A 13,400-nucleotide genomic window follows, 5' to 3' on the forward strand; every position below is an offset into this window, starting at 1 on the left:
TCCAGCATTTATTGTTTGTAGACTTTATTTATTTATTTATTTTGGGCTGTGCCTGGGGCCTGTGGAAGTTTCCAGGCCAGGGATTGAACCTGTGCCACAGAGTGACCCAAGCTGCTACAGTGACACCACCCGATGCTTAACCTATGGCACCACAAGGGAACTCCCTGTTTGTCGACTTTTTGATGATGGCCATTCTGCCTGGTCTTTCGCCTTATTTTCCTGATCATTCTCCCTGCCACCCTTCCCATCACCACCCATTAATCTAAATATTTGGCTTCTTTGCTTCTCTAACTAGGTTCCTGTTTCCACCTGTACCTGAATGACCCACTGGTTAGGTTTTTCTCCAGTGCCTCTCATTCGTCTTTCCAAACCTTTACTGCTCTCTTCCCGTCTCCTACTGCCCACTCTTCTCTCTCTCCTCCCTCACCAGCAACTCACCTTGTCTCCTCCTTTACAGGGGAATTTCCACAAGATCCTACTCACTGTAGCTCAGTGGAGGCTCCTTCCTTCCTTCCTTCCCTCCTTCCCTTAGGGAGTGGTATCTCCTGTCCAGAGTGAATCCCTTCACCTGTGCCTTGACCTCATCCCTTTCTTCCATCTTTGGGATCTGGCCTCACCAGGCATCTCTCTCTTCTGCATCCTTCAAGGTCTTTTTCTCTACTGGCCCCTCCCTTTTTCCTCCGAAAAAATGCTTGCTTGACTCCACATCCCCCTGTAGCTATTGTCTGACTTCTTCCCTGCTCTTTTCATCTAAGCTTCTTACAAAAATTCCTTCACACGCACTGCTGTTTGGTTCCTGCCTCCACTGCACCACTGAAACTACTCTCGCTAAAGTCACCAGAGGCCTTCTCATTGCAAAATCCAGTGGCCACTTTTCAGCCTTTGTCTTAACTGGAGCCCCCGGCTGTCTCTAACATCACTGCTCACTCTATCCTTGAGATCCCCTCCCTTCTTGAATGTGGGTGTGGAGGAGGCGGATGACCCGATCCAGCCTCTCTCCCACCTGGTCTGCTCTCTCGCCTCAGTAGGTGGTGTGGACTCGAAGGTCCGAAGGAGCCTATCCCTGGGGGGGAGCTCTATCTGCCTCACACAGAACCAGGCAGCTGCCAGTGGCTTTCCTTTTATTGTGGATCACAGAGGCCTGCACCAGGCATTGACAGTGTCTGTCCCTGGAGGAGGGAAGAGCAGAGGTCAAAGGGTCAGGTACGGGGCCCAGACATGGGGCCAGGCCGGACGGTGGGTGGGAGCCCAGGGGGACTAGGGTAGGAGTGGGGATGGTCAGAGGGCGCCTGCTTCTGGGGGGCCTCCGAGTCAGAGTTGTTGCTGATGGCCTCTCGGAGGGTAGACATCTCTGCGAAAGGCGTGTGGTCTGCTCCTGGGGGTGGAAAGTGGTGTGGGTATGGGATGCAGGGAGGGAGGGTAAAGGAGTCTTGGATGGCATGGTTGAAGGCAGAAGTGCCTTCCTGCCAGGCCTTCTGATGACCGGCCCGGAATTGGGCCCCTATCCCACATCATCGCCCCCTCACCGTGAGGCCTCCCTCCTCGCCGCCGCGTCTCCTCGGTCTCAAAGAAAGTTTCATGTTCCTCCCAGCGCCGGTCACAGGCCGCACAGAGGAAATTAGACTCAAAGCAGCTGCAGCAACAGCCTAAGGCAAGGGGGTGGCCAAGAAATATAAAGGGGAGTGCCCGTCATGGCGCAGCAGAAACGAATCTGACTAGGAACCATGAGGTTGCAGGTTCGATCCCTGGCCTCGTTTGGTAGGTGAAGGATCTGGTGTTGCTGTGAGCTCTGGTGTAGATGGCAGACATGGCTTGGATCCCGTGTTGCTGTGGCTGTGGCATAGGCCGGCAGCTGCAGCTCCGATTTGACCCCTAGCCTGGAAACCTCCATATGCCGCAGGTGCCGCCCTTAAAAAAAAATAAAAAGACAAGTAAAGGGAATTGGGGCTTCCTCAGGGGCTGACAACATTCTCATCTCTTCTTCACCCACCGCAAGCCCAAGTCCCTCTTCCCAGCACCCCCATCCACATCCCCAAACTGTTTGCAACCTGTCTCCACTCATGCCCACCCCTGAGCTCCCCTTGCCCTGGAAGATACCTCTGACCCTGCAGGAATGGGACCCGGTAGCTGCGTGGTCTTCGTGGCTGTGTTTGCAGCGACACTGGGCCCTCCAAGCCCTGGGGTCAAAGGTGGCCCGTCTTTTGAGCCAGAACTCACCCACCTCCTCTGGGCGTGATGGGATAAAGCAGAACACGAGGCAGCGGCACTGGCCCACACTGCAGGGCACAGATATGTCTATGGGGAGGGGTATGGGTGGTGGGGTAAGACCAGCACCTGACCGGGCCTGGCCTTCCCATGTCAGTCCCCTCCCCCAAACCAACCCCCCCCCCCCCGCCACTTGCTCTCATACATCCCAGCACATGACAGAGGACAGTTACCCCTCCATGCCAATGAGTGCTGGTCCCGTCCCCCCTACCTGAGATGATCTGGTGCTCTCTCAGCAAGTGTCCACAAAAGCACTTGGACTCCTCCCCGATCCGGAAACAGTCCCATAGATAATGGGGGCAGCGCCAGCCGATATAGAGACCTGGGTGTGGAGGGATTGAGTAATAAGGAAAAGTAAAGGAGTTCCCGTTGTGGTGCAGTGGAAACGAATCCAACTAGGAACCATGAGGTTGCAGATTCAATCCCTGGCCTTGCTCAGTGGGTTAAGGATGTGGCGTGGCTGTGAGCTGTGGTATAGGTCGCAGACACGGGTGGGATCTTGCGTTGCTGTGGCTGTGGCTACAGCTCTGATTCGACCCCTAGCTTGGGAACCTCCATATGCCACGGGTGTGGCCCTAAAAAGACAAAAGACAAAAAAAAATGAGGAAAAATAAGAAGGAAAATAGCAGAGTTCCTGTCATGGCACAGTGGTTAACGAATCCGACTAGGAACCATGAGGTTGCGGGTTTGGTCCCTGCCCTTGCTCGGTGGGTTAAGGATCCGGCGTTGCCGTGAGCTGTGGTGTAGGTGGCAGACGCGGCTTGGATCCTGTGTTGCTGTGGCTTTGGCGTAGGCCAGCAGCTACAGCTCTGATTAGACCCCTAGCCTTGGAACCTCCATATGCTGCGGGAGCAGCCCAAGAAATGGCAAAACAACAACAACAACAACAGCAAAAAAAAAAAAAGATGGAAAATAGCCTAAGCTCCCCTCTAGGGGCTCTCACCTCCCCGCCCATGTTTCTATCTCCACCCATGAGTCTCATCCCTCCACCTTGAAGACTTTTCCCCCCAAGCTGTTCTCATCTCCCCACAAGTGTCTTCAGATCCTTTCCCACCCTAGGATCCACTCCCTGTGTGTCAGCCTGTCAGAGGGGCCCAAAGCCAGTCTTCACTTCTAAGCAGGAAGATTGTAAGTGAATCTTGTTTGATGATGAGCATGTATTCCGCTGAGTTCTCTGTGACTGTGGGATTCTCATCTCCTCCCCTCCCGATGTTAGAGCCCCCCTTTGCTTTGTTTCCTTGATGGGTCTCAGGTGAGGGGAAGGGCAGATGATGGGTGGGGATTGGCGCCTGAGGAGCGTGGTATTGAAGGGACCTGAAGAGGAGGAGGAGGTTGGGCAGCCCTGGTGCTGGGGGGTAGGAGGAGGGCTCCTCTCACTTCTCCAGGTTGGCACCTTCATACTTGCCTTCCCTGAATGAATACCCTCTGTGAACTTGAGAAGTGCTGTCTGTGGTCCCCCCAGGGTCACGAGGATGGGAGAGGCCAGAAGTCATGAGGGGTGAAGAGCAAAAAAATATAAGGGTATGAGGCTAAGAAAGGAGGCATGGATCGGTCCCCGAGAGCAGCAAGAGGCCGCCCCCCTTGAGCACCTGGTTGCAGTGGTGAGATCTAAACCTTCTGGCTTCACTGTCAGTCTCGCTAGAAGGCAGGGGTGGCGCTGCGTAAACATGGGAAGAGAACCAGAGCACTTCCCACTCAGGTCTTCTCATCCTGCACGAGAGCTGAGAGTACCCCAACTTCTAGCCAAGATTTCCAAGGCCCCTCCCCGAAAGGGGTGGGGCCTTGAGCTGTAGGACTCTTATTCCCATTTAAAGGCTCTCATGGGAGTTCCCGTCATGGCGCAGGGGAGATGAATCCGACTGGGAACCATGAGGTTGCAGGTTCAGTCCCTGGTCTCACTCAGTGGGATGAGGATCTGGCATTGCCGTGGGCTGTGGGGTAGGTCACACATGCGGCTCGGATCCTTCGTGGCTGTGGCTGTGGCTGTGGCCAGGGGCTGCAGCTCAATTTGACCCCTGGCCTGGGGACCTCCATGTGCCATGGGTGTGGCCCTAAAAAGCCAAAAAAAAAGAATCTAATGAAGTGTCACCTCCACCAAAAAGTTGTTGCTGATTTTGGTCTGTGTAGGGGCCCCTCTTCTTGCCTTCCCTGGCCCTTGTGCTACTGCTACCAGAATGCATTGCTTTGTAATGGACTCGTCACTTGTATTCCTGTTAAACTGAGTTCCCCTAAGGAAGGGTCTGTCTTTTCATTGATGTCTCTAGCCCTAGCATAGGGCCTGGCACAAAAGAGGTGCCCAAAGAACACAGATTGCTTGACTGAATTGGTAAATGAGAAAATTCCTTTGGGGAATTTTGTGGTGCAGTGGAAACGAATCCGACTAGTATCCCTGAGGATGTGGGTGTGATCCCTGGCCTCACTCAGTGGGTCAGGGATCCAGTGTTGCTGTGAGCTGTGGTGTAGGTCGTAGACAGGGCTTGGATCCTATGTTGCTGTGGATGAGGTGTAGGCTGGCACCTATTCGACCCCTAGCCTGGAACTTCCATGTGTCATGGGTGTGGCCCTAAAAAGCCAAAAAAAAAAAAAAAAAGACAGAAAGTTCCTTCAGGAGGGAGGAGAGATCCAGTATTCCAGGCAAAGCCCCAGAAGTTCTGTAAGGAGAATAGGAGTTAGTGTCTTCTGGTCTTTGACTCTGACCAGGACCACAATCTACAATTCTGTGCCTAAATGTCAAACTCAGTTTTCTTGTCTTACCCATGGTCTCTCAGGGTCAGAAACCTGTCCAGATGTGGCTTTTGACTTTGATGCTTCCGTCTTGACACTGACAGCGTAGTGCCCCGTTACACCAGGGAAGCTTGGTTGAAAAGGCAGAGTTTAGGCCAGGTCACAATGGAGGTGGGTGGGGACCAGATTCCGCTAGAGGGAATCTAAACTCTGCCCGGAATAGCAGGATACAGTGGAGGAACAGAAGAGGTGCAGAGGTGAACAAGGTCTAGTGCCCGAAGACCAAACAAAGCCCAGCCTCAGGGCCTGGGAGAGTCAAGTTCAAGCACTAATGTGGGAGTCACTGCCCACCTTTCAGATGAAGAAAACTGGAGTCTGAACTGGGGGAGTGGCAGCTGTTACCTCAGACTCTCTAATCCCCTCAAAGTGGGACAATACACAGTGGGCTGTGTATTCCAGAGTAGGGCTTTTGGCTCTGCCCTGATTCCAAACCCTCTTCCTGTTATGATTGGACAGGGGCTGGCAGGGGGAGGGGACATTATCCAGGATGCGGGGGTGGGGGTGGGGGTTCCAACTCTACAGGACACATTGAATTTCACAATCACAGATCACATGGTCTCATTTGCATAATAACATCTCTTTATGCCTAAAGCATCTCCACACAACATACGGCTGCCTTTACCCAAGGATGTCTCCACCCTGACCTCTCCCCTGAGCTTTAGAACCGCAGAGCCAGCTGCCTACTAGACTCTTTCTCCAGCATGTTTCACAACACTGCGGATGTGTTATAGCCAAAGATTCCTTACAAACTAGGAAGGAATTCCTCGTCCTTTGTCCTCTGTTCATCCAATACAGTTATCAAACACCTACTCTGTTTTAGGCATTCAGATAATGGCACCATCATCCAATCAGTAACTAAAGCCAAAAACCTAGGCGTCATTCCAGGCATGTCCTTCTGTCCTATCCTATCCATCCAGTGATCCAGTGGTCAGTTTTACTTTCTCAGCCTGCCTTTCTTTCCTTCCTCCCTCTCTCTTTTTCTTCCTTCCTTTCTTCCTGTCTTTTCTTTCTTTCTTTCCTTCCTTCCTTCTTTCTTTCATTTTAGGGCCACGGGTGCAGCATATGGAAGTTCCCAGGCTAGGAGTCGAATCTGACCTACACCTGCTGGCCTACACCACAGCCACAGCTACGCAGGATCCAAGCTGCGTCTGTGCCCTATACCACAGCTCACAATGACACCAGGTCCTTAACTGGCTGAGCAGGGCCAGGGATAGAACCCACATCCTCATCAATACTAGTCAAGTTCGTTTCTGCTGAGCCACAACAGGAACTCCCTCTTACATTTGTTGAATCTCTTTCTTACTTCTCCCTACCTCTGCCCACCCACTTCTGAGCTGGATTATTACTAGTGCCTCACAGCATAGTCTTCCTGTCTCCAGTCTATCCTCCTGCCAGAGGATCTTTGAAAAACACAAATCTGTTCATGTTATTGTTCTATTTAAAATTTTTGATTGCATCTCAGCTGCTTTCAGAATATAATCCCCATTCTTGAGCTTGGCGCAGAAATGCCTGTGCAGTTCTGCCCTTCCAGTGCTGAGCTGGGCTACTCTGGCCAACACTCTATGCAGCAATACACTGCAGTGCTTGCAGTTCCCTACCGGTGCCTAGCCCTGTCTTGTCTCATCTCACCCCAATTTTTTTTTGTATTTTTGTCTTTTCTAGGGCTGCACCCACAGCATATGGAGGTTCCCAGGCTAGGGATCTAATCGGAGCTGTAGCTGACGGCCTACACCACAGCCACAGCAACACAGGATCTGAGCCGCATCTGTGACCTACACCACAGCCCACAGCAACGCTGGATCCTTAACCCACTGAGCGAGGCCAGGGATCAAACCTGCCAACCTCATGTTCCTAGTCGGATTCGTTAACCACCGAGCCACGACGGGAACTTCCTCACCCCCCTTTTTATCTGGCCACCCTTTCTTACCTTACAGATTTCAGATGAGAAGGCATCCCTTCCCTGAGCCCCCAAGACTGGGTGCCCCTTTTCTCTGCTCATGCAGCACTCTGGGCTGACCTCAATCACTGCAGTTATTAGAGTGAATATAATTGTCCTTTTACTTATTTGTGTCTTATTAGAGTGCAAATTATTTGAGGGATTTTGTCTCTGAAATCCTACCAGCACCATCATCTCCACAGCTAGCCCAATGCCTGGCACATAATTGGTGCTCAATAAATAAATGACAAGTTCCTGTTGTGGCGCAGGGGAAATGAATCTGACTGGGAACCATGAGGTTGTGGGTTTGATCCCTGGCCTCGCTCAGTGGGTTAAGGATCTGGCATTGCCAGGAGCTGCAGTGTAGATCATAGACGCGGCTTGGATCTGGCATTGGTGTGGCTGTGGTATAGACTGGAACCTGTAGCTCCTATTCAATCCCTAGCCTGGGAACCTCTATATGCTTTGGGTGCAGCTCTTAAAAAAAAAAAAAAAAAAAGGAAAAGAAAGAAAGAAATTACTAATGAATAAAAGAAAAGCTTATCCTTGCTAATTCTCTACACATCTCCTATACTGTTAGGGAGTCCCTTGGAGTCTCCAGGGGCTCAAGATCCTCCCCAATTCAAAGGGAACCCAAAATACCTTTGTTCTGGATTGAATGACACTTAAATTTGTATATAAAACTGCCTTTTTAGACAGGAAAATGATGTTCAATCTGAAGAAACGCAGTGGCCTTGAAGAGTGGGGAGTAGTAGATCAGAGGTTCAGAGAAGGAAAATCCAGAGACTGAACAGCCTCTGCATGTGCACGAAGAATAAATGAGAGTGCCAGAAGATGTTAAATAAGCAAGGCTATTTCAATGCCTGAAAGGAGACTGAGAAACAAACGAGTTCACTGACTTTTGTGGCCAAGGTGGAGTGGGGCGGGTCCCTGCGTGGGAATGAAGAAAGCAAATTACATGGAGGAGGAACAAGAACATAGAATTACCTGGTTGTCTTTTATATCTCGGGTCCATCTAGTTTGGACATAACTCTATTCCCATCGTAAGGAAAAAGGAAGTGTGGCAAACCAAACAATGCAATGATATCTATTGAATTCAGCCTAGAAATCGCCCCCCAGATCCTTATAGCAGGTCAGGGTGGCGCTCTTATGAAAGATAATTCCTGTAGCCATGAAATTCAGTAACACAGGTGCACACACACAGGATGGCGTATGTTCACATGAGTTTGTTTGCACATCCTTCGTATACAGACATAGAGAAGCCCAGCCTGCCTCTAACGGGACTGTCCAAAGTACTGACTCTGGGCTGAGACTTGGAATCAACAGGACAAAAAGACATGGCTCTCCTCCTTAGTGAGGAGACTCAAAGCTTTGGGTTTCCATGGGAGTTCCCATCATGATGCAGTGGTTAACGAATCTGACTAGGAACCATGAGGTTGCAGGTTTGATCCCTGGCCTTGCTCAGTGGGTTAAGGATCTGGCGTTGCCGTGAGCTCTGATGTAGGTTGCAGATGCGGCTCAGATCCCGAGTTGCTGTGGCTCTGGCGTGGCCGGTGGCTATATCTCCGATTAGACCCCTAGCCTGGGAACCTCCATATGCCGTGGGAAGCGGCCCTAGAAAAAGGCAAAAAAGACAACAACAACAAAAAAATAAAAATAAATACATAAATAAAAGCTTTGGGTTTCCAGATGACCATGGGTCTGGCATGCAAGGATGACAGCCTTTTAATGGAGTTCCACCAAGAAGACTAAGGCCTTTTGCTCCATCAGAGCAACCAGTCTCCTAGAACCTGTCCAGGGTCCTGGGCCATCTCTGCCTTAGGGTCTGTTTGGTGCAGGGTCTCTGTGCCCTAGTTCAGCCACCTGTTCCTGCCTGGGCTTGATGTGAATATCCCCACTTTTTGTCTGCATCCATCTTTGTCTACCTTGGCCTACTTGCCTGCTCCCCTCCAAATTCCTAGGCAGGTGTCACTGCCATTTCCACAGGGGGTAGCCATCCATCGAGCCTGTCATAGGCCCTTGAAAGGTTGCTTGAGCTCACCTGTCTGGATGGCATTCAGGGCTGCATCCTTCTCCCACTGGAAAAGATAATTCACCTGAGCACCACACTTCTCTCTGTGCACTGCCTTCACTGCTTCTCCCAGCTCTGCCTGCTGAGCAGGGACCACTGGGTGTACGGCATAACCTGGGAAGTGAGAAGGCCCTAAAAGGAGGGGCAGGGTCAAAGAATAACCCAATCTCCTCCTCCTGGGGCAGGTCAAAGACAGTGATGAGAAAGCAGAAAAGGGCAGGAGCAATTACGGCTGACTCCTTTCTTCCTCTTCTTCTTGCCCTGCTGGTGTTCATGCTGTGCTTTGTGAGTGGTTCTGTCAGTGGCATTCACCCCTTTCTTGCTCTCTTCTTCCTCTTCCCTCTCTTTTGCAGATGTGTCCAGGTGCACCTGGGCTGGAGGGCCTGAAAGGGGGTGCTTTTGAAGGCCCTCGGACTCAGAGGTGTCCTCACTGGACGGAGAGTGACAGAGGAGGTCTTTCTTCAGATCATTGGAGGAAGAGCCAGGGACAGGGCTTCGTGATGAAGTATGAAAAGTAAGGTCTTTCTCTGGGACCTTCGAGATTGGAGTCTCCAGAGGGACCTCAGAGGCAGAGTGTGCTAAAGGGGTCCCAGGGATGGAAGGCTCCAAAGGGGTTTCAGAGGTGTGGGTCTCTAAAGGGATCTGGGAAGTGGATGGCACTATATGAGATTTGGAGGCAAGGGGCTCTAAGGGGATTTCAGGGATAGGGGGCTCCTGTGAGTCCTCAGCAGTGGGGTCCTTTGAAGAAGGGTGCTCTTCTGCATCCTCTGTGGTGACATGAGTCTCTTCTGTGCCCTTGTCTGCTTCCATCTAGTGGTAGAATAGGGTACAGGTTTCATTAGGTTGGGATTGGAAGGGCTGCAAGTTAGGATTCACAGGGGCTGTGGAATCACCATAAGGTTTTGTTTTTTTGTTTCTAGGGCCACATCTGTGCCATATGGAGGCTCCCAGGATAGGGGTCAAATCGGAGCTATAGTTGTCGGCCTATGCCACAGCCACCGCAATGCCAGATCTGAGCCACGTCTGTGACCTACACCACAGCTCAAGGCAACGCCAGATCCCTGATCCACTGAGCGAGGTCAGGGATCGAACCCACATCCTCATGGATACCAGTCAGGTTCACTTCTGCTGAGCCACAATGAGAACTCCACCATAAGATTTTCAGTGCCCCTGAGATATAAGGGAGAAGCCAGAGGAGCTCTGGGTCAGGGTATGGTGCTAGGAGGTTCATGCATGTACCTAGACCCCAAAGGACACATTGAAAGGCCGAAGCAGTCAGAATCCCATCAGTAGATGGTAGCAGAGGAGGCGTGCTGAACATAGTGTCTTGGCTCCTCCAAGAGCTGGGCTCTGGGCATACCTTTTGGCCCATGGAAGTCAGGCTGTGGAGTTCTAGAGATTGGAAAAACCAGGCCAAAGTGGGAGTTTGCTCCCAAGAGTGCAGGAGAATGCCATGATGCAATAGGCAGGGCCCTGACCACAGTCTAGTTTTTGTCTAGGGACCGCAACCTCTGGTGATGTCATTCATTTCAAGGCTTCAGCTACTTCCAGCTGTATGCTGATAACTCCGAAATCCATATTTCCAGCTCATAACTCTTTAAACACCTGTACTTCATAGTCATACCAACTGCCTCTGGGTGTTGCTAAATGGATGTCCCACAGGGCATCAAAACTGAACCCTGAGAATTGTCCTTGTCTTTTCCTTTCCCCTCAGCCCTTATCTTCAAATGGAGACCAAGGACTCTATTTCCTATCTTCTAAATACCCCCCAGGAGTTCCCATCATGGCTCAGCACTAACAAATCTGACTAGTATCCATAAGGATGCAGGTTCGATCCCTGGCCTTGCTCAGTGGGTTGAGGATCTGGCGTTGCCATGAGCTGTGGTGTAGCTCGCAGATGCAGCTTGGATCTGGCGTTGCTGGGGCTGTGGCAGAGGCCAGCAGCTACAGCTCCGATTCCCTAGCCTGGGAACTGCCATATGCCACAGGTGCAGCCCTAAAAAAAAAAAATTGAATAAATAAAATAAAATAAATGAATATCTCCCAAATCCATTCTTTCCTTTCTCTCCAAATTTGTTCAAGTTCTCATCATTTTCTAGTTCAATTATGTAATAACTTTGCCTCTCTGATACCTTTCCCAGCATATTAATCCACTCAGTCATTCTTTCTTTCATTGATTGATGAAACTTACACTTTTACAAAATCTGAATCTTAAAACTTTTACTCAGGCACTGGACTCATTTGAAAGAATCTGGATAGGAGTCGAGTTAACCAAAATGACCTTACCAATGAGTTGGTGTTTTGCTGGGGTAAGCCCAGGATGCTGTGGGGAGCGGGGTGTGCCTCATTTATCTTGGGAGGATGTCTGCAAGGGGTCAGTCCTCCTCAATGACTCGGGAGAGACTTTTCTAAAATACAAACCCAACAATGGCATTCCCTTGCTTAAAAAACACTTAGTGCCTCAGCCTAAGGATCAGGTCCAAATTTCTTGGCCCTGACAGTCAAGGCCTGTCATCATTTGCCACACTGCCCAAGGATCCTAGCCTTAACTTCCCTTGCTCTCTACTTTGTCCCATGCTCCAGAAATAGTACATTTTTTCTTTCTCTCTTTCTTTCTTCCTTCCTTCCTTCCTTTCTTTCTTTCTTTCTTTCTTTCTTTCTTTCTTTCTTTCTTTCTTTCTTTCTTTCTTTCTTTCTTTCTTTCTTTCCTTCCTTCCTTCCTTCCTTCCTTTCTTCCTTCCTCCCTTCTTTCTTTCTTTCTCTTTCTTTCTCCTTCCTTCCTTCCTTCCTTCCTTTCCTTTTTGCATTTTAGGGCCGCACCTGTGGCATATGGAGGCTCCCAGCCTAGGGGTCAAATAGGAGCTACAGCCATAGCAATGCCAGATCCGAAACTCGTCTATGGCCTAAATCACAGCTCACTGCAAGGCCAGATCCCGGATCCACTGAGCAAGGGCAGGGATCGAAGCCGCATCACCATGGATACTAGTTGGATTTGTTGCTGCTGTGCTACAGAAGCTGCATCCTCATGGATACTAGTTGGATATGTTGTTGCTGTGCTACAACGGAACTCCACATTTATTGTTTCTTAAACTCATCAGGGCCTTTCCAAAGGGGAAGTTTGGGTCAGGAGGTAGGATGATGGGGAGGAAGATGGCCAGATATTTAGCAAGAGAAAAATGGGCCAGAGGGTGAAGAACCAAAGGATGGGAGGAGAGGAAAGGAAAAAGAAGGGGAGGAGGGAACTGAGTGGAGAAACGTGGGGGCGGGGGGGGGAGGATAAGGATGAAACACAGGAAATGGGAGGGGGTTGGACTGAGGTGGGAAGAGACAGACAGTATTAGAAGGGAATGAGAGTTTGGAGGAGGGGCCACTTGAGAGACTACATACCTCTGGGCTTTGTTTCAGCTGTTACAAATCCTTAGATCAGGATCTTGTCTGAAGCTGGGAAAAGAAAATGTTGGCCCCAAGGGAGAGGAGGCACTTGATTGTAGATGAGCCCTGGCTGCGGGTGCTGTGTGGTGAGAGGCCTTGCCTGCAAGTTACGACTTTGGGAGGGAACTTGGACACCTGCGGAAATTCGCAAAGGAGCTGTGGCCAGTTCTGAAGGGTGGGAGGAGGTGGGTCGAGGTGGGTCCAGGCCAGAGGAGGGAGGGTCTTGACTGAAGCCTGTGGAACCCAGGCTGGGGAGTAGTGCATCCGTCACCGTGGCAACCGGAACGCCCAGTAGTCTCCGTGGCAACAGCAGTCTGGCCACCTCACGGGTGGGCGAGGTCTCCTGAGGGGACTGCATTGGATCCAGAGGAGAGAAACCTAGAGGGATCACTTCTTTTAAGAGGGATTCGAGGGATCTCTGTGAGTGTTTTTTCGGGATCTTTTGAGAGTCTCTGGGGAGGGCCTGCAGATATCTCTGGGGAGGTCCGTTGGTGTCTGGGTTTGTGAGGGTTCCTAGAGATGTCTGTAGGATGGTCAGTGGGGGTTATGAAGATCCGATGGGGTCTTCTGGGTTCTTCGGTTGGGGTGAGAAAGAGTCTCCGGTAGCTGGGGCTGGGGCGGAGTCTGTGTTCGAACCCAGCAGGGACAAGTTAGAGACCAATGGAGTAGAGCCAGGGGCGGGCTTTAGTAAGAAGGACCAGTAGAACTAACCGGGGGGCGGAGCGTCATATGACGTCAGGCAGAGGCCGCCGCCGCGGGGCCTGGTTTTCGCCGGTCCAGCGCAGCCCGGAGTCGCCCAGGCCTGAACTCCTACCCAGGTCCCCGGCCCGGCCCCAGCCGGCCCGACCCCGGCCCCGGGCCCGCGAGGACACCGCAGGCCATCCCTCCGGGGGTGGGAGCGGAGCCGCGGGT

At 51.2% G+C, this 13,400-nt stretch overlaps 1 protein-coding gene across 3 annotated transcripts; it reads right to left on the bottom strand.

Annotated features, from left to right (window-relative positions):
- Positions 1-88: 88 nt before the first annotated feature.
- FAM221B (family with sequence similarity 221 member B) lies at positions 89-13,388 on the bottom strand. 3 transcript variants are annotated; one of them, XM_047767908.1, is made up of 7 exons: positions 12,444-13,387; positions 9,287-9,866; positions 9,027-9,170; positions 2,477-2,587; positions 2,098-2,276; positions 1,527-1,646; positions 89-1,375 (listed from the first exon to the last, which is right to left on the bottom strand). In XM_047767908.1, exons 2-7 carry the CDS (start codon positions 9,864-9,866, stop codon positions 1,058-1,060), a joined length of 1,452 nt encoding a protein of 483 aa, XP_047623864.1. In that variant the 5' UTR covers positions 12,444-13,387; the 3' UTR covers positions 89-1,057. The 3 variants fall into 3 exon arrangements, with proteins under 3 accessions (XP_047623864.1, XP_047623866.1, XP_047623865.1); XM_047767910.1 differs by having other exon boundaries at positions 1,105-1,375; positions 2,098-2,295; positions 12,444-13,384; XM_047767909.1 differs by having other exon boundaries at positions 1,105-1,646; positions 2,098-2,295; positions 12,444-13,388.
- Positions 13,389-13,400: the final 12 nt, after the last annotated feature.

This window comes from Phacochoerus africanus, chromosome 2 (genome assembly GCF_016906955.1).
Source record: "Phacochoerus africanus isolate WHEZ1 chromosome 2, ROS_Pafr_v1, whole genome shotgun sequence".
Lineage (NCBI taxonomy): Eukaryota > Metazoa > Chordata > Mammalia > Artiodactyla > Suidae > Phacochoerus > Phacochoerus africanus.

Coding starts and splice junctions, on each gene's coding strand:
- FAM221B (XM_047767908.1), bottom strand. CDS start 9,866: ATGGAAGCAGACAAGGGCACAGAAGAGACTCATGTCACCACAGAGGAT. Junction 9,171..9,286: donor GAGGAAGAAAGGAGTCAGCC/GTAATTGCTCCT, acceptor CTCACTTCCCAG/GTTATGCCGTACACCCAGTG. Junction 1,376..1,526: donor GCGAGGAGGGAGGCCTCACG/GTGAGGGGGCGA, acceptor TTCCACCCCCAG/GAGCAGACCACACGCCTTTC.